A 20,700-nucleotide genomic window follows, 5' to 3' on the forward strand; every position below is an offset into this window, starting at 1 on the left:
AGAGATCTCGTTGACGGCAAGCTTAACTTAGCACGAAACACGGGGGCAAATCGATCACACCTTTAGAATCATGCATCAATAATCAGCAATCTTTTTTTTTCTGAAATGACACTTTTTGCCAAAAGTAATTTGACGTCGTTTGCATGAAGTCTTCATTCTGTGGAAAGTCTGGTCCCTTTTGGATCATCTAGAGGACTCTTTTCCTTGTTCTTTTTCTCGTTATTGTCGCTGATGCCCTGTAGTGCTCATTTGGCATGTTTCCAAGAAACGTAATGATCCTGGGGTTCTTAAATGAAATAATATCACATGGACTTTTTTTAAACTGAGAAAGAAAACGTGCTACTGGCATTTTGGCACTAACTCGTAATCATAAAATGTATCAAGTACATAATGAGTGTGCTGCCTAATAAGAAAAGACAAGACAAAATAAGTTTTTTCCCATGTTCTAGGTTTTTAGATAAGGGAAACTAAAGAGCAAAAGGTAGTCGCACAACAAAGTAGTTATGTTGAAAGATAAATATAATCAAAAGTTAACCTGGCCTAGACGCGGCAGTCACGGTTAAGGCGCCTTTCCATGTGTGCGTTTTTGGGTGTGTTGCGTAGGCCCTACACGAGGCGTTTACGTGTTTCACTTTCACGGACATCGACCCATTTACTTAATACGCAACATTTGGCACAAGTGTGGACGCGCATATGGAAAGACGCCCATTAGGTGTTTGTTGACACTTAAAACTGAATATTTTCTGTTCCCCTATATAAGGCCCGGTTCCGTCCCGTCATGCACCTGAAAGCACACTGGTGCATGAGTGACTTGTGTCACTGCAATACGTCGCCCTGCCAATGCCTTTACTGTAAAATACCAACATCTCATGAAATGGCTTTCTCATACAATAATGAAAACACACACAAAAGGTTCAGCCTGAGTGCACGCGTGAAGACAACACTTTCAAGAGTATCCGTTTCATGCTCAAAAACTGACATTTGACATGGAATCACGAGGTTAATCCCCGTACACTTTTGCTTAAAGAAAAGTACAGTTTATGTTATACCCCCCCCACACACACATGTACACACACCTCTGAAGTTTAAAACCAAATGGTGTGGTCTTTAGTTCTTTTCAAATTTGCCAACGGTCAAAACGGAGAATTAAAAGTTGGAAAATTGTAAATACATCATCTTGTTTAATGTAAGGTTATTTCATGCCCTTAAGAACATGTATACTTCAGACGTATGTCTGTATTGTAAACGGTGTCCCAACTATCCCATTGGAATAATTGAAAAATGTGTGACGGAAATAACCGAGCGCCTTCAGTATAACCTATTACCTTAACCACAGAGCAAACAAGGGACCCAGAGACCCATAGGCCTATAAATGTTTAGATTACGTCATAAAGCCTAAGGAAATTGGCCCATGCCGGTGTTCTGTTTAAGGCCTCCGGCACGAGTGAATTCTTCAAGGCTATTCCAGGAAAGAATGTTTTCTCGAAGTCTTCTACAGAAGGTCTACCCTTTCACATCCTATTGGGACATAATCAAGAACCTCAAAAATGCTACCTTGCAGCATCCATTATTTTTGGGTACAAGTGAGGAGGTTTTAATGTTTTAATGGGTCCCTGTAGTTGAATTTTTGAACCTCCAAAATGCACCTCTATGTCTCCTTTAACCTCATTTCAGTGTTGGTTTCACTGTTTTAAATGTTATTTTGCTCATGACTGTTTCCTTACACATGATCACAACTGTTATCACAAAGAAAACTTCAATGTTACATTGGTTTATGAACAAACTTTCTGGACTTTATTTCTTTTCTTTTTTTAGATTTGCTGGTCTAAATTTTCTTCCTTTGGTGATCCAATGTTCTGTAAGTACAAAGTAAGAAACAAGTAACCAACCCATTCTCAGACATTTTTCAGAGAGTAAGTTCAGAGATTACAATTTGTAGCGAAAAACCTGTGCACTTAATCAGGATGAAGTCACAGCAACAGCGCACTCAATTGTCCACGAGAGCATTGATAATTTTAAATGTTTAAAATAGTGCACTTTTCAATGCATTCAACCCAAGAGGGATGTCAACTAGTTTTTGTACATTGAAAAAGAGTATGAAATAGCAAAAGCATTGTGTCAAAGAAAAAAATATTGCAATTCAGCCCCAGCCAATTGTGTTTTTGACCAGTGCCCAACAGACGTTCACAAAAAATGTAGGGGGCCTACGACGTGCATGGGTAAGAAGCGCATGGTCGGAACGCCCAATGTTGCCTCGGAACACCAGCGGATCCACGGGAGCCAACGAAGGAGATGTCCCTACTGTTAATACCGGGGCCCAAAAATGGTGAAGAAAATAATGAAAAGTGATTTTGTTGTGATTACATTTTGGTTTTATCTCCCTTCCTCCCAAATTGCATAAATCTCATAGATGTAGCCTCCTCCCCAGATAGTCCATGTAAGACTGGCTAAAATTATGTAACTTTTATCCCCCATTTGGTACTGGATCAGTCTTTGCATTTGTTAATTGCCACTTTTCACACTTGGTGTGGGGCTTTCTAGAGCAAGCCATTCACAACTAAAACTACATCAACAATTTCTTATGAGTGAAAACCACTCTAATCAAGAGCGATATAGAGGGGAAAACCTTTTCCACTAATTATTCTCGGTCTCTCAGGCAATTAAAGCAGTATTTGTATCCTTTGGAGCAGTTTTTCACCTCAGCTCGCAGGGTAAAGCCACTCTAAAAGAGTGAATTAATGGGAGACAACCTCAAAAGGTTTTTCACTTTCTCACATTTAAGGAACCGTTCATAATTTTCAATGTGCAACAATTGGGACTGTTTTTGAGAATTGTGTGGGTCAGGTAACATAATTGAAAATCGAAGTTTAGTTTTTACTTCTAAAAGATAGGAAACAATTTTAAAACTTCATCTTTCATCGAATTACCTGAAAGACACTTATACGATGCAGCAGGGATTGGACCATGGATCCAAACATCGTATAGTTTCAAGGGTCATAAACACCAACAAGTTTTAAAGGGGCCAGTTTTAGGTGGACAAACGGAATACGAATCAGACAAAAAAGGCACACAGACAAAAAGAGTGATATTGTCAATCAACAACACATTCTACAGCTGCGTTTCACATAAAAAAAAGAAATACTAAATTTTGTCCCATGCGCTCAAAAAACCTCTTTACTGCACAAATGCTTGGCCGAACAGGAAAGCAATCATCAGCACTAGTGGAGCAGTCTGGGACAAAGCAGGGGCCGCGTTGCAGTAATCCCGCTCGCATGAGCAGTACGTGGCTTCAACGTCAGAAATCGAACTGAACAACTCAAGTAGGAACCCCAACAAGTCTGAAAACAAGGACAAGCCGTTGGTGTCCGTAGAGCTGACGCAACCATCCACTAACTCGCCGATTGGAAGAAAGGCACAACCTCGCACCGTCCCACTGACGTCGGCTTGTAATACTGTTGAGAGCAGCAGGAAGGGTGGACGTGAGTGTGAATTAGCTTGTAGAACTTGCATGTTCTCGTAAAATTCATCCACATGATCAATATCAACACATCTAAAAAGGACTAAATCCGAGTAACACCCAAAAAACTGCATTCTGAAGTGCATGATTGTGTTTCATGTGTGCATTAACAATAAGCGAATTCAGAAACCTCAAAAGGGAAACCGTTAGAGGCTGTCACAGTTCAGAACTGGACAGCCGGGATCACACATTATTGAGGACATCAAAGCACATTATTCTGTTTAAATGGATTCCTATTTACAACTGTTCTGAAAGTATTTACAAATATCCAAAACCGAAACATACAAAATAAAATCAGTGGTTTCAACAAAAACAGCCAAAATTCGCTTTCAACATTTCAAAGTAGGTCACTGTCACTGATCTTCCTGCTTCAGCAATGACTGATTTATGCATCAGGCATCAGTTCAGTCAAATTTCAATATCAGAAGTGCTCAAGTAAATATACAATATCTCAAAATAATAAGACCTCAACCTGACAAGCTGAATTCATGTTTGCACTTTATGCTGGATTATCACCAACTCCTAGTCTTTGGCCAATTGTAATGATTCAAAAGGATTCCAGAGTGTTTCCACTCGCATCACATTTGATCCTTCTTACCCAAAATTCAGATAAACAAACAGTGACTTGAACTTAAAATGAATGCCATTTTTTAATGCCCCGTGTAACAAATAATATGAATTTTTCTTATTTATAGAATACAGCTACTTGAAACCAATCTCTAAAATTAAAAAATGAACGTCAAAGTGATAGGTAGCTTCAACTAGTCCTTGGCAAACGAGGTCTCGAGAAACCAGCGATCAGTCTCTAGTTCAGCTTTGGCTGTCACTCAGTTCAATCTTTCAAACTCAAGTAGTCACATGGTGTCTTCAATACCCAGTTGATGATCATATTAAATATAATGAAATATAATAATTGAATTGACTTGACTTGATCTGTGATCAAATGACCCGTAACATGACTTGTGCTTGGAACAAATGACTTGTGACTTGACTCAGACTTGCAAAAGTTGACTTGTTACCACCTCTGCCATCGCCTGGTCTAGAACTTCTCCACACAGGATGCCTTTTATGGCGTAAAAGCAGTGCCGAAACTGGCACAAAGTTTCAAACAGAAATTTGGCCATGATGCACACAGCACAAAATTACGATCTAATAGCGCACAGCTCAAATTGCCTGTCAGCACCAAGCATCAGCTCCGCTATGGAACGCAGGCAACTACAGACAGGGCAGTCGATTCTACACCTGTCGTTCCTAGTAGGTGTTCTGCCTCTGGGACTACCGCCCAACATATGCAGCAAGGTATGAGACGGAGAGACCCCCCCCCTTTGTGTTGGTCATTGTCTCGCAGGAATCTGGGGAATTCCTTTCAGACATCTTGGGGGGATGTGTTAAGTAACAATAGTCTGGAATGTGTATAAGGGATTGGACATGTCGGGGGGGTACCCCTCGGTCTCATTTCTTGCTGGATATAACTCCCAAGCTAATATATACCAGCCTAGAGAAAAAGCATACTCCGCATAGTGCACTGTATAGCCCACCGGAGTCCAAAATTCATGATCGTCTTATTAGATTAATTATGGGCTCCTGATCCTTAGGTGCACTGAGTGAAAGGAAGAATATTCTTCAACTACCTGCTTACTTCACCTATATCTAAATAACTCAGCTGGAGAGAAAGTGACTGAAATACTTTACTGTACAGACACACACCAAAATAAAGACACCAAAATTCTAGAAAGGAAAACTTTACAAGGAAAAAGGATCTGCTCACGACAGAGGCTTAGAATACAATACAGGGCAATCCTGACATGAAGATGGCCAAATACAGGTGCGTGCCCTGTGTGGGGTAGGCTGGCATTTGAAGCAAAGTATGGGACGGAGAGAACCCCCCCCCCGCCTTTGTGTTGGTCATTGTTTGATCGGGATCTCAGGAATTCTTTACAGACTTCTGGGGGGATGTGTTAGGTAACAATAGTCTAGAGTGTGTATAGGGATTGGACAGGTAAGGGGGGGTACCCCTCCGTCCCATACCTTGCCTGGTATAGAGGCTGGGGGCAGACAACCCCCCAAAAAACTCGTTGCCCTTCCCCAGGTATGGAATACCATATCTGCCGTCGCCCGTCGTGCGTTGTCCGTCGTGCGTCGCCCGTCGTGCGTCGTCCATCGTGCGTCGCCCGTGGGTTTTTTGTGTCACGATTGCGCAGTGGTATTTTTAAACTTTGACCCTTGATCGTTTCACATGTACATGTCCTTGTTCGATCGATCCACCATGCCTAACTCTCATTTTAGCAATAGAACTAGAAGATGTACATTTATTCATTTTTGCAGTTGCGCCGTACTCCACTTGAAAGAGGAAATAATATCCTGACATTGGTTTAGTAACGTGTATATGAAATAATACCATTTGTTAGGGTAGATGGTTTGTCTTGATAACTTAGTTACTCTAAATGTAACTTTACTCATTAACGGCCTGACTTTAGGTCTATAGCCTAGGTAATATTTCTGTCTGTCCCTGCTCGATATCCCACAGAACGGAATGTGAATAATAAATTATTTACAATGTTTAATTCCTTAATAGTTTTCATACGAGACGAACTGATTCAACATTATTTTTAGGGCGGGTATACCTATGATGAAATCTGCTGTATACTCCAAATAAGTTGCAGGTAGGCTCACAGAAGTCTTTTAAACAGTAACGTTACTTGTTAGCCCATAAATAATGCTGATATGCTGGACATTCTGTTCTCATTGTTTATCCACCATGGCACACACACCCACAAAAACCAACACGTCACATTTTCTGAAACTTAAACCAAGTGGTAATTGCCCCCTAACAATACATTTAGTAAACGATTTGTTATCCACAGCACTGTCTAGTATTTCTGTATTTCAAGGTGAAATTGAGAGGACAAAATGGAATATCTGTATCGGTTGGCAGATTTCTTTCTAGAATTTGATGAAAACAAGTCGGCACGTTTTTAAATCATGTAAATTAGAATTAGACTGTGGATAAGTTGGCCTGAACATTTTTTGCTGAAAATGTTTTTCCCAAAAAAACACATGGCTGAATTCTCAGAAAGGCGACATTTTCTTGTCAATGGGCAGGGGTAGTCTAGCATTATTGGCATTAATTATGGGACTAGTACTGCAGGTGGGATTTGTACTTGCCTTATTGGGAAAAGATCTTTAGAAGTGAATGGAATCATCACATTGCCATTTGTTAAACCCCGGCTTTTGCAGGTCCTATGCAACCCATTTGATGGGCGACGCACGACGGGCGTCGTGCGACGGCAGATATAGAATTCCATACCTAGGCGCACCTATCCTCACAAAACGGAAAACAGAGAATAAATCACTGCGACTTGCGCTCCTTGTAACATCTAGTTCTCTTACCATGCCGCTTGCTATATATCCAGTCTCAAGCAAATGAGATGGGGGGACGATGTTGATGCCAGTTCAACTCATGGGGGCAACCGCAACCAACCCACCTACGTTGCTTGCGTAGCACCACGCTTGCTTCCGGGCTTTCATTTAATCCAAGTTTTGGAGGAGCACCTTGGGGCACGATACACCCCCCCTTCCAACAAATTACAACTAACTGGGAGTGTAAACTTTTTAGAATGGAACTTGATGCAGTAGGAAGTCAACTCACGGAAGTAATCGACGGTGAACTTGCCCTCCCACTTCTCACACATGGCCGTCTTGCCGAAGCTGGTTCCACAGTCCTGCAGCACAACTTGGGTCGGGTCGAAGGTTTCGCTTGCACATGCTTCATTCGTCGGCCACTCTCCGATAAAGCTGTTGCTGGTCACCAAGTTTACACACTGGTAGCATTTCAAGGATGAGACTAGGAGAATGAAAATGACTTGGTCAACGAGGCCGAACCTTCCAAGATGTATGTCATTGCTTTGGGGGTGTGGCACCTCGAAAAATAGATTTCAAATTAAATTGATAAGTTTCTAGGATTGCACTTATTATAAGCTTTCCAATGGTCAACGATGAGTAAAAAAATTCAATTTTTAAATGTCCCTCTCCTCATTCAAATTGGAAAGCAGGCTGGAGCTGATGTGCGCATGCGTTTTGCGACTTAATCAATTTGAGGCAAAATAAATTGCAGCTTCAAATAATTTATCACCGCGGGACATTGGAGGCTCTTGTCACTAACTGGGTCAGTAGTGTTCACTTGAGGTTGCTGGCACGGTGATTTAATGCCTTGAACTAGTTACTGGCGTGACCTTAAAAATGTTAGTAGCACTGGAGAGAGTTACTCCCGGTCACTTTTGCTTGAGCAGCCGTGGCGTTTGGTTGGAAAAGAGAAAATCTGTCTGTTTTGCAAAAGCAACCCTCCTCCACCCCGTTCAGTGCCACCACCTGTCAGCTGTAGCTTACTTTTATACCTTTTTTGTTGCCTTGCAAAACAAATGTTGATGGCATTCCGTCGGTAGTCCACTTTGCCGATTCTAGAGTAATTGACAGCGATCCGGTAAATCCTGTACTCGTTGCCAGTTTTACGGAGCCAGAAGGGAATTCCCCCCCCCTTTTTTTCTCCTTAATGTTTTTGGGGGGTTTTCGCCCTTCTTAGAATGGCAAAGTCACCGACTTAGGTGGTTGTTTGGCGTGAATTTCATTAAGGGACCGCAAATTGACCTTAATTTAAAGGCACTGTATGCTTATTTACGACACTTATGGGAATGTGCCGAAAGGAAAGGCCTGATCCCTTCCTTTGTCGGGGTAGTCACTAGATTATTAAGGGCCAAATTAAGAAAAGCCATTTCGTACTCACTAATTTCTGCCGTTTGACATAAATAGCTGTAAGTGGTTGTTGAAAATGCTCATTAGTTGCCCATTATTCCAGCAACCCAGTGTAAGCCCAAGTCGGGCCGCACCTCGTGGAAATTGCTGTCCGATCCCAGCGTTTGATGGTTCGCCCAAAGTTATTGTATGCTGGAGTAAATCCTTGCTAATTTGTTCATGAAAGTTGGGTAATTTTGCATTCTGCCAGATGTAATTGCTGTTTGAATTTGCATATCGAAGGCTTTGTACCGCGCAGGTACATTCCAAAATTAATTTACCGCTCCATGTGCTTTGGGCGGAAACAAATGCTGATATGATAATTGCTTTTCATACATTTTTGCTGATAGCTCTATGTATTTGCTGATATGAGTTGCTGTTCCGCGTCACCAGGCTCGGGCGGGAACAATCTCTGTTATTTTTGCTGAATAGCTAGGCCCTACACTTTGCCTGAAACGCAATATAAGATATACTTGCAGTTCTGCGTCACCAGCTTCGGGTGGGAACTATTTCCATATATTGCTGAGTAGCTATACTTTGATTGTGCGCAATGCAATTTTTGCAGTTCCACGTCACCAGCTTCGGGCGGGAACAACCTGAACTGTGTCAAGTTCAATAAACGGCTGCTCAGGCCAATCGACACAAAAGTTAGAATGCGAGTGTCCACCTGTCCCTGAGTTCAGTTCTCTGGTCCTGTGCATGCGGGGTTAATGAATAATAACGTCAGCGCGAGTATTTGTGAGCAACAGATTAGTTCACTAATATTTTAACATATGTCGGACCCTGTTAGAGTGCCATTTGAAGATGTTGGGTCCGACTAAGTGTCATTCCCACGGAAGTGTGTTGACCACAACACACCCCTCTCCAAGAAGGCCGGACGGGAGAAACCATCTGCCTAATTAGTCATTTATATGTTTCCACTTTTCCCGTGGTTTTCCTTTTCCGACTGACCATATGTTTTCTTGGCCAATCCATCTAAGAAGTGGGCGAATAACCTTAAACTGACTATAAAAATTGAGACCACATCCTGGTACGTGATCTTGAGAAAGTCTTAATTACGAAAGATGAGATTATTCCTTACCCAAGAAAACTTAATGACTAAAGACCATACTGCATCAATTGTTCCGAGCACATGGCCCACCGGCTATAAGAGGCCCAGGTCGCCCTGTCCTCCTCAAAAGCGATCTGAGACCTGATGAGAAGGCTGTCTCCAAGTGCTGTCTGCAGTTTGCTTGTTAGACAAAAGTTGTTGAAACTTTTCTCCTTCTCACCACTGACCTGTGTGCTCTGTTGGTGCAGGGTACTTGCCCATAGGTCATGTGGCTTTGGGGAGCCGACCCGGTTCGTCTCTCCACCGTCTTCACTCCACCCCTTTTCCCCCATCATCATGCTGGATCTGTGAGTCTCTTGACCTAGCGAAGGACTACCAAGGATTTGGAGCTGCATCCATGTCCAATGGTCAAGTTGGATCAAGCAAGATCAAGATCACAGCTAAGCCTGGTTTAGTTATTTTGTTAATTTCTTGATTGTATAAGGGATTGCATTTTTTCTGTATAAGTCATTTTGGTTCCTTTTCCAGTTATTGATTGGATTGCTTTGAATCCTGTGTTTTCGATCTAAGTGTATGTTTTAAATTGCCTGTCCATCCACTGTTGGTATTTCTTGTATATCGCCATGTACTTTGAGTGATTGTATTTGTAGTGTATTCTAGTAATAAGATTATTTGAGGATCAACATAAGAAGCTGTCCGTTTGGATTCTTTCGAGCAGATTTTCCTTGTAAAACAAATTATCGGACCGGCACAGGTCTCGACTATGACAATCGAGAGCCAACCTGTGACACATATATATGGCCTTGGCAGGCAAAAATAGAAAAGAACGGCCCATTGAAAATATACAGGGGTGCACATTTCGACGTCATGTTCTCTCAGTGCACATTACTTTTTCCACTTTTTATTCCACAGAAAACCCTCTCAAATCAACATTTTTTTAGTACAAAATAAGACTTCAAAAATGTTTTCGTTCCAAGCGCACGAGGTCGAGAGGAATTTGTAGGGATCGTTTTAACCTCAAAAATGAACTGTGCGACACGTCAGGGTACCGTGAAGTTTTCCAAATTTTGGCTTCAACTCCGTCGCTTTGACTGCTTTCTACGCTCTGTTGTTGAAGTTTTAGACTCAATAAGTAATGTTTTGTTTCAGCAAAACTAAACTGTATATTGCTGTCCCGAAAGGGAAAGTAGTTTCGTTACTCTTGAGCACCATGTCTACAAGCGGTTTGTGTGTCGGCGATAATACAGCAAAATGCGCACGACGCTAACGATATGGTGCATGGTACCTTGAGTCCAAAAGTTTTTATTGCACACAATCTGACAGGAGCCCTGTTCATTGACCCCATACTCGGGGCGAAAGCAATTGTTTGATTCCTTACTTCGTGCATCAAAAAACCCTCCTAGACCAGAAAGTTGTCGAAAAACTCGAAGCATCTGAGAGAAAACGACCACGCTGTTTGTGCCCCTGAATATGTTAAGTGCTCTCACGCTTATACATATATGATGTACCTCAAATAGACAGATTCACAACCTTACCCCAGCACTGCAGAGGTACGGTAGCTTCGTCCTCGTCATGCCGTAGGTGTTTCAAAGGTGGAAAAGAAGGATACTGTATCCCTTAACACCAGACACGGTACAGCCTGTGTGTCCAAGGCTTTGATATTCCAAAGCGCGTCTGTGACTTAGGCAGTGGTGTATGGGGGAGGCAGGGAGGCAACTTGCACCCACCCCACGCCCCACGGATATTTAAATTTTAAGGTTTTGGTTTTTACAACGAACACTTCACGGGTGAGCAATAAAGAAAGTGATCGGTATATTTATTTATCAAATATTACCACTGAAACCCTCAGAAAACAACACCAACAATAAAAGCAAAGATGACAAGACCGTGAGGGAGGCTTTAAGTTTTTCTCACCAATATCATGTTGAACGAGCCTGAAGCCGCGTTCGCTCTTGAATCCCCCCCCCCACACACACACACACGTACACACACAGCTGGACACGCCGCTGCACATATAGGCCATAAACTAGTTGCTGAAACTAGTTCCAAAACACCAGTGAGCCGTAAATCGATTGAGACGATAATCCCCATTTTATCCTGAACTCCCCAGCAGTTACATCCAGACAAAAGTCTGAGCCTTGACATTTCAATTGTGAAGTTTGTTTCATTCGGTACAAACGGAGGTCAGCGAATAAAGATCACCCGTGATCCGCCCGTCAGTTCACATGCAAATGAACAAGAATTTCTCACACTGAGGAATTCCCTTCAGCATGCAACACAAACTCACTACACGGACAGCGGGCCAAGCGGTGCTGCAGAGAACTTGAATCTCCAAAATAGACAGCATGGTGGAGTTATAGAAAATACCAAACGCCCACATAAAGACCCCCCAAAACAAATACATGCACGTTATTTATACAATAAGAGCACAATCATAAAATATAAACGTTAAGTGATGCTAACTTCAAGGGGAAGATGAAGCTCTACTTTGTATCATTCCCTGGGATAGGACAAGACTCCAACAACAACTAACGGAAAAGACTCGCCCAAAAAATTACAGTTTAGTAAAAAATCATATTTTTTTGGAGAATGAGCTTTGATAATGGATTTTTCCCCATTTTGGCAATTGAGATCAAAGTACTTCATTCTATTATTTTTTTACCCAGTGTCAAGATCAATATATAACACCATGTTGAGTTGGACTGTTTCTAAAAAGGAAGTTGTGTTATTTTAGTCACACAAAATAGATCAATTTTCGATAACCCGAGTTCCCTTACCCCTATTTGATAACCGGTGTCACACCATGGGTCTGTTTTTCCCACAGAGGACGGCAGTGATGAGGAATGCAATAAATAGACAAAGGATAAAAGGCAGAACATTCGATTGGCATTAACTGCGTGAATATTTGTTGACCATTTAATCCAAAACGTAAAAGAAAATATCCAAAAATGTATGTACAAAAATTCAGGAAAATTACACTGAACGGGGTTGACCTCAAACCCTCTGATCTTAGTCAACTATGAACTGCACCATGTGCATTATAACTTCACCATATTTAGCCCTGCCCTCGCTCTTGAGGGTGGGAGAACTCAGTCCGAGTTTCACTACAGTTCATGAGAGTGTGCCGTTGCCACGGGTACAGTCCAGGTAGGTCCAGCTTAGTCCAGCTTGTGAAGGTGTTCCAGAAGCAACCTCCGCTCAGCTCAACACAACTCGGCAGGTAGGTTTTAGGCAGCCTGGTAATCACATTTGGAACCAGCGGCCTGAAGTGGATCCCTCCACACAGAACACAGCCGGAATCTCTGAAGCCTGGGGTGATTAACTGGAATCAGTGTCCCGTTGGCGCAACAGCTTTCCACACAGGAGTTATAGACTAATGGGTCGGAGTCTGCTCCATCCACACAGGATTAGACAAGTAGTAGTGGTCTGGTTCCCCAACTACTACTCGGACCTCCGACAACCTGTATTTCCCCACAGGGAAAAAGCCCTTCAAAAAAGGTTGCATAAATTTTATGGTAAAATCAATCCCTGCAGTTTATAATAAGAAACCGTGCACTTTTTCTGCACTTCAAAGCTAAAGACAATGAAATTTCCTTTGAAGACTTATTAAGACCTGACTTAAGTTCTCTGTGAATTTTCTGCCACACAAATTTCACAAATGCTTCTCCAAAACCATTTTCTTATTACATGTATATAATAATCCTTTATCATTAAAGCTTTGCAAACTTAATAAGAAGAAATACTAAACTTACAGTTTCTGGCTTGAACTGGCTTTACACTATGGGCCACGCCCAAGGTACACACAGTACCACTCCACACAGGAGTACAGTGACTACACCCTTTGAAGGCAAATGCTGTAGTGATTTCACTACACACAACTTACACCACACCTAGGAGTTCAAACAAGACTACTGGGCCATGTCTTAATTAGCATATAACCATTATCATGTCAAAAGAGGGTACACCAGGCCACACTCAGGGCTAAATCATTCTGGAATGGGGGAGGGAATAATTAAGTCAAGAAAAAGCAAGTGTAAGAGAGAGGTCCAATAAATTGATTTGACTTTCCAACACTTTGTGACAACCGGCAGTGAAGAGTGTTTCTTCTCCTGTTTTCATATTTTGTGATCTCGTTGCCTTCAGATATTTGCTTTAAATTATGTTGATCTTAAACATTGGTCCTTTATATTGCGCTCAGGAATCTTGTAAGAAAAGGAAACTCCAAAAGCTTGTCTTGCAACTCGATCCTCAAGGTAAGTACAAACCCACAAATCTCTCTAAATTCACTGTTCAGTTCACTGAAAATTCTCAGTAAAACGCTTCTCAAATGTAAAAGCACCAGACAAAGAAAGAAGCGTCAACACTTACCTACGTGTATCTGAAGGCACACGAGTCCCAGTAGCAAAGCAGGGTTACAGAAAATGCCTGGTGATTTATGGAAGAAAATGAAGTTGGAATCATGAGTTCCAAAAATGAGAATTAAGTGACCTCTAAGCCATGAATGTTTTTAGAGAAGTATTGTTTGTGGGTAAACACGGCATGGAAACGGTTCTTTCGAGAACTGTTGGATCTGAGGATACCCGGCGGGGACGGGAACAGACCTTCCTCACCATCGGCTCTTTTAAGTACCAAATTACTTCTTCGAGTAAAAGATTGTTCCCATGAGTGTATCCACAAACAATTTTCAGTACAGGTGACCCCAAAAACTGCAAAGTCAAAAGAACAACTGTTCTTTCTCAAAACAAATGCCAGAATTGTTGTTGTGGTATTAAACTGAAGCGTAAGATATGGTCTTTTCAAAACTGAAGACTTTATTTTGATGATGCGTTGTGGAGGTGATCTCAATTACGTAAGACAAGTGCTATTTGTTCTGTCCAATGGGACTTACCACAGCAATAAACACGGACTTACTACAGCAATTAACACGGGCCTGCAAAATGAGGATACTGAACGGAACAGGTTTCTGTTAACAGCTCTTTTATTTTTCACTAACAGAAAACAGGATCCTGAAATGGTTCAAAGGAATTAACATCTACTACAGAATTAAATACATGTAAGGTAAGCAGTTTGTTACAAATTCACCAAGGTAAATTGAACTGGTTCAGTTTAAGTACTTTCTCTGCAACAAATTCATCTAACTCTGAAACTGCACAATTAGTTAACACCCATTGCATCCAGCTTCATCAAGCTAAGAGCTAGAAATAAATTTAAAAGAAGTAAGGAACGCAACAGGTGTGTGCTAATTTAGAATTTGAATTCAGTGACTGCGTGGACTTGCAAGATAGAACTGTACAAAGTTCCACTGGACAGAACAAAAATGAGTTGTGCTGCCGGTACGAAATTGTAAATATCTAGGTTATGCAACAAATCACCAGATTTAAAAGAAGTTTCAGTACTGAAATGATAACATGCTAAGCTTAGATTTGGTGCCAAAACAAAAATGTCTGACATTCACTAAGTGTTTTTTGGAGGGTGGGGGTAACCCTGTATTCCACTGCGCCGAAGTTTCAAACAACACTTCCATTGGAGAGGTTCCACCGAGAGGTGGAGAGATGAGTTTAAAAGATCATCTATGGGCATTTGGAGCATGAGAACAAGCTTCTGCGTTGTTGAAAACCAACATGGGGAGGTTGTTGGAAAACAGGATTTTCACTTTTCATTTACTGGTTTATAGACTGGCTGGAGATCTTCAGGAACAAAAATAGCAGACTTAATGTGCCATAACTTAATGTTAACGTAATTGTACCAGGTCTAAAATTCTTCCGTTAACTTACCCTTCATCTTTCGACAAAACCACTGGACTTTACAGCAGCGCGTGTTCTATCTTGCAGACAATCTAAATGAACAACCTTGCACAGATTACCTAAACCAGGTACAGTTTCTGGGGTTTTCCCGCTTGTAAGGCAGCAATACAACTGCGCACGCAACAGTCACGCGGACGCTGGGGGTGATGAGGCCATTCTCATTTCAAATGAAATTCGGTTCAAGACAATTTCATAACAATACATTTTGATAAAACATTTCACAGAAACATACGCGCACATATCTTTCAATTTGGGCATATAAGGTGCAGCTGCTTAATATCGTTCAGGGAGCAACGGATCAGTAACGAAACTCGCTGATGCGTGCAAGGCAGTTTAATGTTACAGTTACACATTAATTTGGATTTTCCAGGGAAACTATGGAGTCCGATAGATGAACACCGAGCCATGCACTAGCGTCTGCATGTCATTTGAGCCACGGAAACCAATATTTCGACGGTCACCAACAGAAACGAATAATACTTGTATTCGTAATGATAGAGATATATTCCACGTATTGTGTATCACAAAGGCCACATTACAGATTAGTCCGGTAGTGATTGTCAATTTTATTGAACGTTGGAGGCGAAACCCTCCCAAACCCATTATCATGGATGCTAATACAAATTTAAAGTCCCTTGGATAATAATTGTGACTTAATGGAGTTTACTGAGGTGTGATGATATATATATAAATACCACAAACACACATGAATTTTCTCATAACTTATGTTTGTGCGAAATCAGATTTGAGTTTTCTTTCTCATTTTACGGCCTGATTAAATGAAGTACTCCTTTCTGTTATTTGTGTTTATTTAAGGCCGTTTCCTGTGATTTTACTTAAATGTTATTCCTTTTTTCAAGTAAAAAATGCTTGCCTGTTGATGGACGTGAGTGCCCAAGGCCAAACGCTTTAATACCGAGGAGGGTTTGAATGCTCTTTGCACGTTTTTGTCAAACTGAACGCTAACTTTTCGCTTTTGCATCAAACAAGTGTGCAATCGCATGCCCATGAAGTTAAATTGAATGATTATATTTGGTGTTTGAATGATGGCCTCGATCATCAGTCTATTATGTGCTGAACTGAATAGATTTATCGTTACTTCGAATGCTATAAAGTCACGAATTTGCCCGGGAAAACCTTTAATTTGCAAATTGGCTTATACACATTAACAGCACATAACAGACTGATGACCGAGGCCATCATTCAAACACCAATTAGAATCATTTGTGTGCATCCTCGCCCAAACCCGTCACTGTGCCAAGATCCATGTTTTTGGTACTCAGTGGGTTCATTGAAACCATTCAGAATGCTGTTTATGCAAAATAGAAAGAATAATTAACAATGAAAAAGATTGTCCAAACAGACACTTACAAAAAAGAAAACGAATGCGGTAATTGTGGAACAGAAACCCTACTTTGAACAAAATTAAACCGAACACAAATTGAAAATTCAATTCGGTTTAGCCTCACGGAATAGACCACTCAATTGGGCACCTCTAAAAGATTTTTGAAAAGATATCAAAAAGAGGCATTTAATTTTTTTTATCATAATAAATCTATGTGGTAAATGCTTTAGGAATAACATCTGTGCGAAATTTTAAAACTATTAGAAATATTATATGTTGGCTGTGGCACTTTTACCTTGTATTTCCAATAAATATCTCTTGGGGCAGGGTCACCCCTTAGGCAATCTTCACATTACTGTACGTCGTTCACTTTTAAGATTTTTCAGCCAGTGGCGGATGTAACCCCCCCCCCGACAAGTTGTCAATTTTGTATCAAGGGTAAAGCTACAAATCGGAACAACGTGATGTAAACATTGCACCAGTGTCAAAAAAGTATCTGGCAGCACTGCCATTTTAATATCATTTTTGATGTTTTAGCATCATGTCAAAAGTTAGGAATTAAGATATCAATCCTCTTTCCATTCATAGATGATATACCCCAAGTAATTTAAATGTTTTAAGGTCATGTCGCCAAAGCGGTTTGAGGACTATCAAGAATAAGCCCCCGAAGCATATTACGTTATACAAACATCAATATGTTTGCTTACGCGGTGTCCTTTTGTCGACCCTAAAAGGCCAGTTGAATTACAACAGAGGAAATACTAATATCGATATACAATTGCTTATTGATTTCAGTGCTGGCTGTGGCATTCTGTAATATTTCCCTGGCATTGTAGACTTTGAGCCATGCCATGCGAACAGTTAAGGCCCGAGGAATATTGTGAAATTCAGTGTCAAGTAGAACTGGGCCGGTATCAATGTAGCTGTCGTGCCGATAAGGAACGCAGATGACGGTTACTTAAAGGACAGAAACATCTGTTTCTTTTCGTCAATTGTTCAGAGTTCAAGTAAGATAAACTGTTATCCAAGACGGCATGACATCTGCCGACTGCTGGCAGGTCACGGGCTGCCTGTGCAATTAGTTTTATCAATGTTATCAAGTTTCAGAGATTAATTTACAACTGATATTTCTGATGCAATCGTTCTAGTTCTGTTGCTTAACCGTCGTCTCCTTCAGACTTTATTTCAAACGAACAGGTAGCCTTATTCAATTATTTTTTCTGAAAATGAGCACATATTTTACAGAAACCTTTAATACTGTAACGAATACTGTACCCACTCTAACTGCAAATTTGGAGTTTTGGCGCGTGTTCGCTCAGACGTGAGCGCGCGTCGCTCTGTGTAGGCTCAAGTCAGTGGAATCCACGACAGCGTCCGGGCAACCTTCAGTTTAGTTGTCGGACGTTACGTTTTTGGTGAATATAGTCAAGAAACGAAAGTCACGGGCAACGGGGTGAGCTTACTGCTTCGTGTAGCGTTTTATCTCGTTCTTTTCCTTTGAAATAAAAGAGATAGTTGGCAGCCGACCTTGTGCATCTGTGAGGTCATTTTTTACAGAGTACAGGCCCCAGTCCTTAGGCTACGAAAATTCTGGTGTAAGCCTACACATTTCCAACTTCTGGAAATCGACCGCCTAATCTGGCCAAAGACTACTTGGTGGGCGTTACAATACCATATACCATTTATGTGAAAAATTTTTCAGACAGTGTACACAGATTAAAAAAATACGAATAACAAGGATATAATTTCGGGATCAATACATTCTGTTAGGCCTAATTTATATTTGTGAGATTAGGGGTAAGATTGAGTAATTGTGACGGCTATGGGACATGGCATATACACGTCGGGGTTTTCGTTCAAACGCCACAGTTAAACGTTTCAAACGTCGTGCATTAACTTCCAAACATTATGGTTTAGTCCTTAACGTCGTAGTTCACTTTTAACGTCGAGCTTCAACATTGTAAACGCCGTGGTTTCAGTTACAAACGTAGTTGTGCAAATTTGTCAAATGCTCTGGTTTAACTTTCCAAACGTCATGCATCAACTGCACTTGACCATGCAGCCTGTCTGTAAAAAAACAAAACGTGGATTCTTCAATATGATGTAGCCGAGGCTTGGTCATAAAACCAAAACAAGACCGATGTAGTTCGAAACAGAGCAGGCCCCACCGATACGAGCCAAGTGCGTTCACTCCTAAGCCTGATGACCCACCACCTGTTACCACCCGAGTGAACGACCTCCTTCAGAAGAAACGAACGTGGGTACGGACCCCTCCCGTCAGACGGCGAAATCCTTGACCACTACAGTAGAAGTTCTCACACACTATGACCCGATCTTCCAGTGAAACTGGCACATGACGCTTTATCCGATGGTCATGAAGTCGAGTTAAAGATTACTCTAAACGCTACAGCAGCTGAACACAAATACTCCCACTGAACCGACAAGGAAGGGTTAACTTCTACGTACAACAGACTATTGGCACAGGCTCACGCTGATAACACAGGCCGACAGCCACCCACATTAAATTTTGTATTCACATCAACCCAACAAACATTATATGTACATGTACATGTACATCAGGAACTATGACTGCACGTCTACCGAGGTATGCAGTTTTTCTTGTCTGACATGATCACAGCATCCGAAGTGTAAAATTTTTATGAAACATAAAAAGCAGACTAGTTTAATATCCAGCCAGACTAAACGGCACCTGTAGATCCTGTCGACATACTCCAGAATATCTCAACTAGAGACACTACTGATTTTCAGCGGTGATATTTGAAGAGACACAGCTGCCGAAAATAACAGCTGCCGTGTAGAAGGAAGAGCAGGCCTAATCTTCCTTACACGCCGACACATGCCATACTCTCTGCCTAGTTTTCCTCCTACACGGTGGCTTCCACCGTCTACTGTCCGCCAGTTCCCTTTTTACACGGTGGCCTCCTTCGTCTGCCTGTCGGCCAGCTCTCCTTCTACCCGGTGGCCTCCTCGCCTACTGTCTGTCCAGCTGTCCTTCGCCACGATGGCCTCTCCCGTCTACTCTCTAGTCTGCACAGTTCTCCTGTTACACGGTGACCTCCTCTCCTGTGTGCCAGAGCCCCTGCTACACAGTGGCCTCCTACGTCTTCTCTCTGCAATTTCCTCCTTCTAGACGCTGGCCTCCTCAGCATAGTGTCGGCCCGATCCTCTTTCTAACGGTGGCCACCTCCATCTTCTGTTTGCCCAGTTCTCCTGTTACAAGGTAGCCCCTTTTATCTGCATGCATCGGCTCCGTCCTCTCCTCTTCCAATACGATGACCAACCTCCGTCCATTGTCTGCCAAGTTCTCCTTCTATACAGTCGCCCCCTCAGGTTACTTTCGGCCTGCTTCTTCTTTTTTTACGGTGACCCCTTTGCCTACTATCTGCCCGTTCCTCCTACACGCTGGTCCCCTCTGTCTACTGTTGGCCCGGTCCTCCTTATACAAGTTCCATCTACCATTCCATCTACTGTCGGTACTCTTTCTACACACTAGTGACCCCTTCCATTGACTGTCTGCCCAGATCTCCGTCTACACTGTGGCCCCTATCATCTGCTCTCTGCCCACGCAGCTCTCCTTTCTTTACACGACGACCCACCTCTGTCTGCCTACTTCTCTTTCTACACGGTGACCCCCTCCGACAGCCCGCTGGTAATTCCACACGGTGGCTCACCTGTAGCCTCAGAAACAATTGCTACATAAGTTTAATTGGCCCCATCATGAACGAACCATATGCTTTGATACAAGTGTCACATGATATGGCATGAGACAGGAGTTATTGTACAGCTGATAATGTTGGTGGTAGGCAGGCATGCCCAAGTGAAGTTTAGGTGTTGGTGCTACATTTGTTGATGATGATGGTGATAATATATTTGGTGCGTTCATGATGGGACCAATTAAGCTCATTAGCAGTGGTTTCTGAGGCTACATGAAAAATCACGATTGTGCTGAACCAAATGTGACAAAATTTGGGACCTTAAAACCTTGTTAGTTTTTACATTATTTAAGGTTTGCGTCACATTTTCATTGATCGCTGTATGTAGCTTTGAAAGTTTATTTGATCAATAGGATATTTTACCAGTGATCTGTTAAGGCGCCCTCTGGTGATACACAAACATTTAGATCAAGGGTGAAGATTCCTCATGATTCCCATGATTCGCAAGTAATTCTCATGTA

The 20,700-nt window shown here is 41.8% G+C and overlaps 1 protein-coding gene and 1 long non-coding RNA gene across 2 annotated transcripts; one reads left to right on the forward strand and one right to left on the reverse strand.

Annotated features, from left to right (window-relative positions):
• Positions 1–1,386: 1,386 nt before the first annotated feature.
• Positions 1,387–15,546, reverse strand: LOC110982942 (uncharacterized). Its single transcript, XM_022241752.2, has 4 exons — positions 15,131–15,546; positions 13,725–13,781; positions 7,167–7,361; positions 1,387–3,452 (listed from the first exon to the last, which is right to left on the reverse strand). The coding sequence occupies exons 1-4, from the start codon at positions 15,135–15,137 to the stop codon at positions 3,175–3,177; spliced, it is 537 nt and encodes a 178-aa protein (XP_022097444.2). The 5' UTR covers positions 15,138–15,546; the 3' UTR covers positions 1,387–3,174.
• Positions 3,377–15,659, forward strand: LOC147799016 (uncharacterized). The gene is made up of 4 exons (XR_015425287.1): positions 3,377–3,479; positions 13,555–13,609; positions 14,352–14,414; positions 15,531–15,659. It is a non-coding gene; the product is annotated as an uncharacterized LOC147799016 (long non-coding RNA).
• The last annotated feature ends 5,041 nt before the right edge of the window (positions 15,660–20,700 follow it).

Source organism: Acanthaster planci, linkage group LG05 (assembly GCF_054643075.1).
Source record: "Acanthaster planci isolate LZ-2023a linkage group LG05, COTS_SCS, whole genome shotgun sequence".
Classification (NCBI taxonomy): Eukaryota; Metazoa; Echinodermata; class Asteroidea; order Valvatida; family Acanthasteridae; genus Acanthaster; species Acanthaster planci.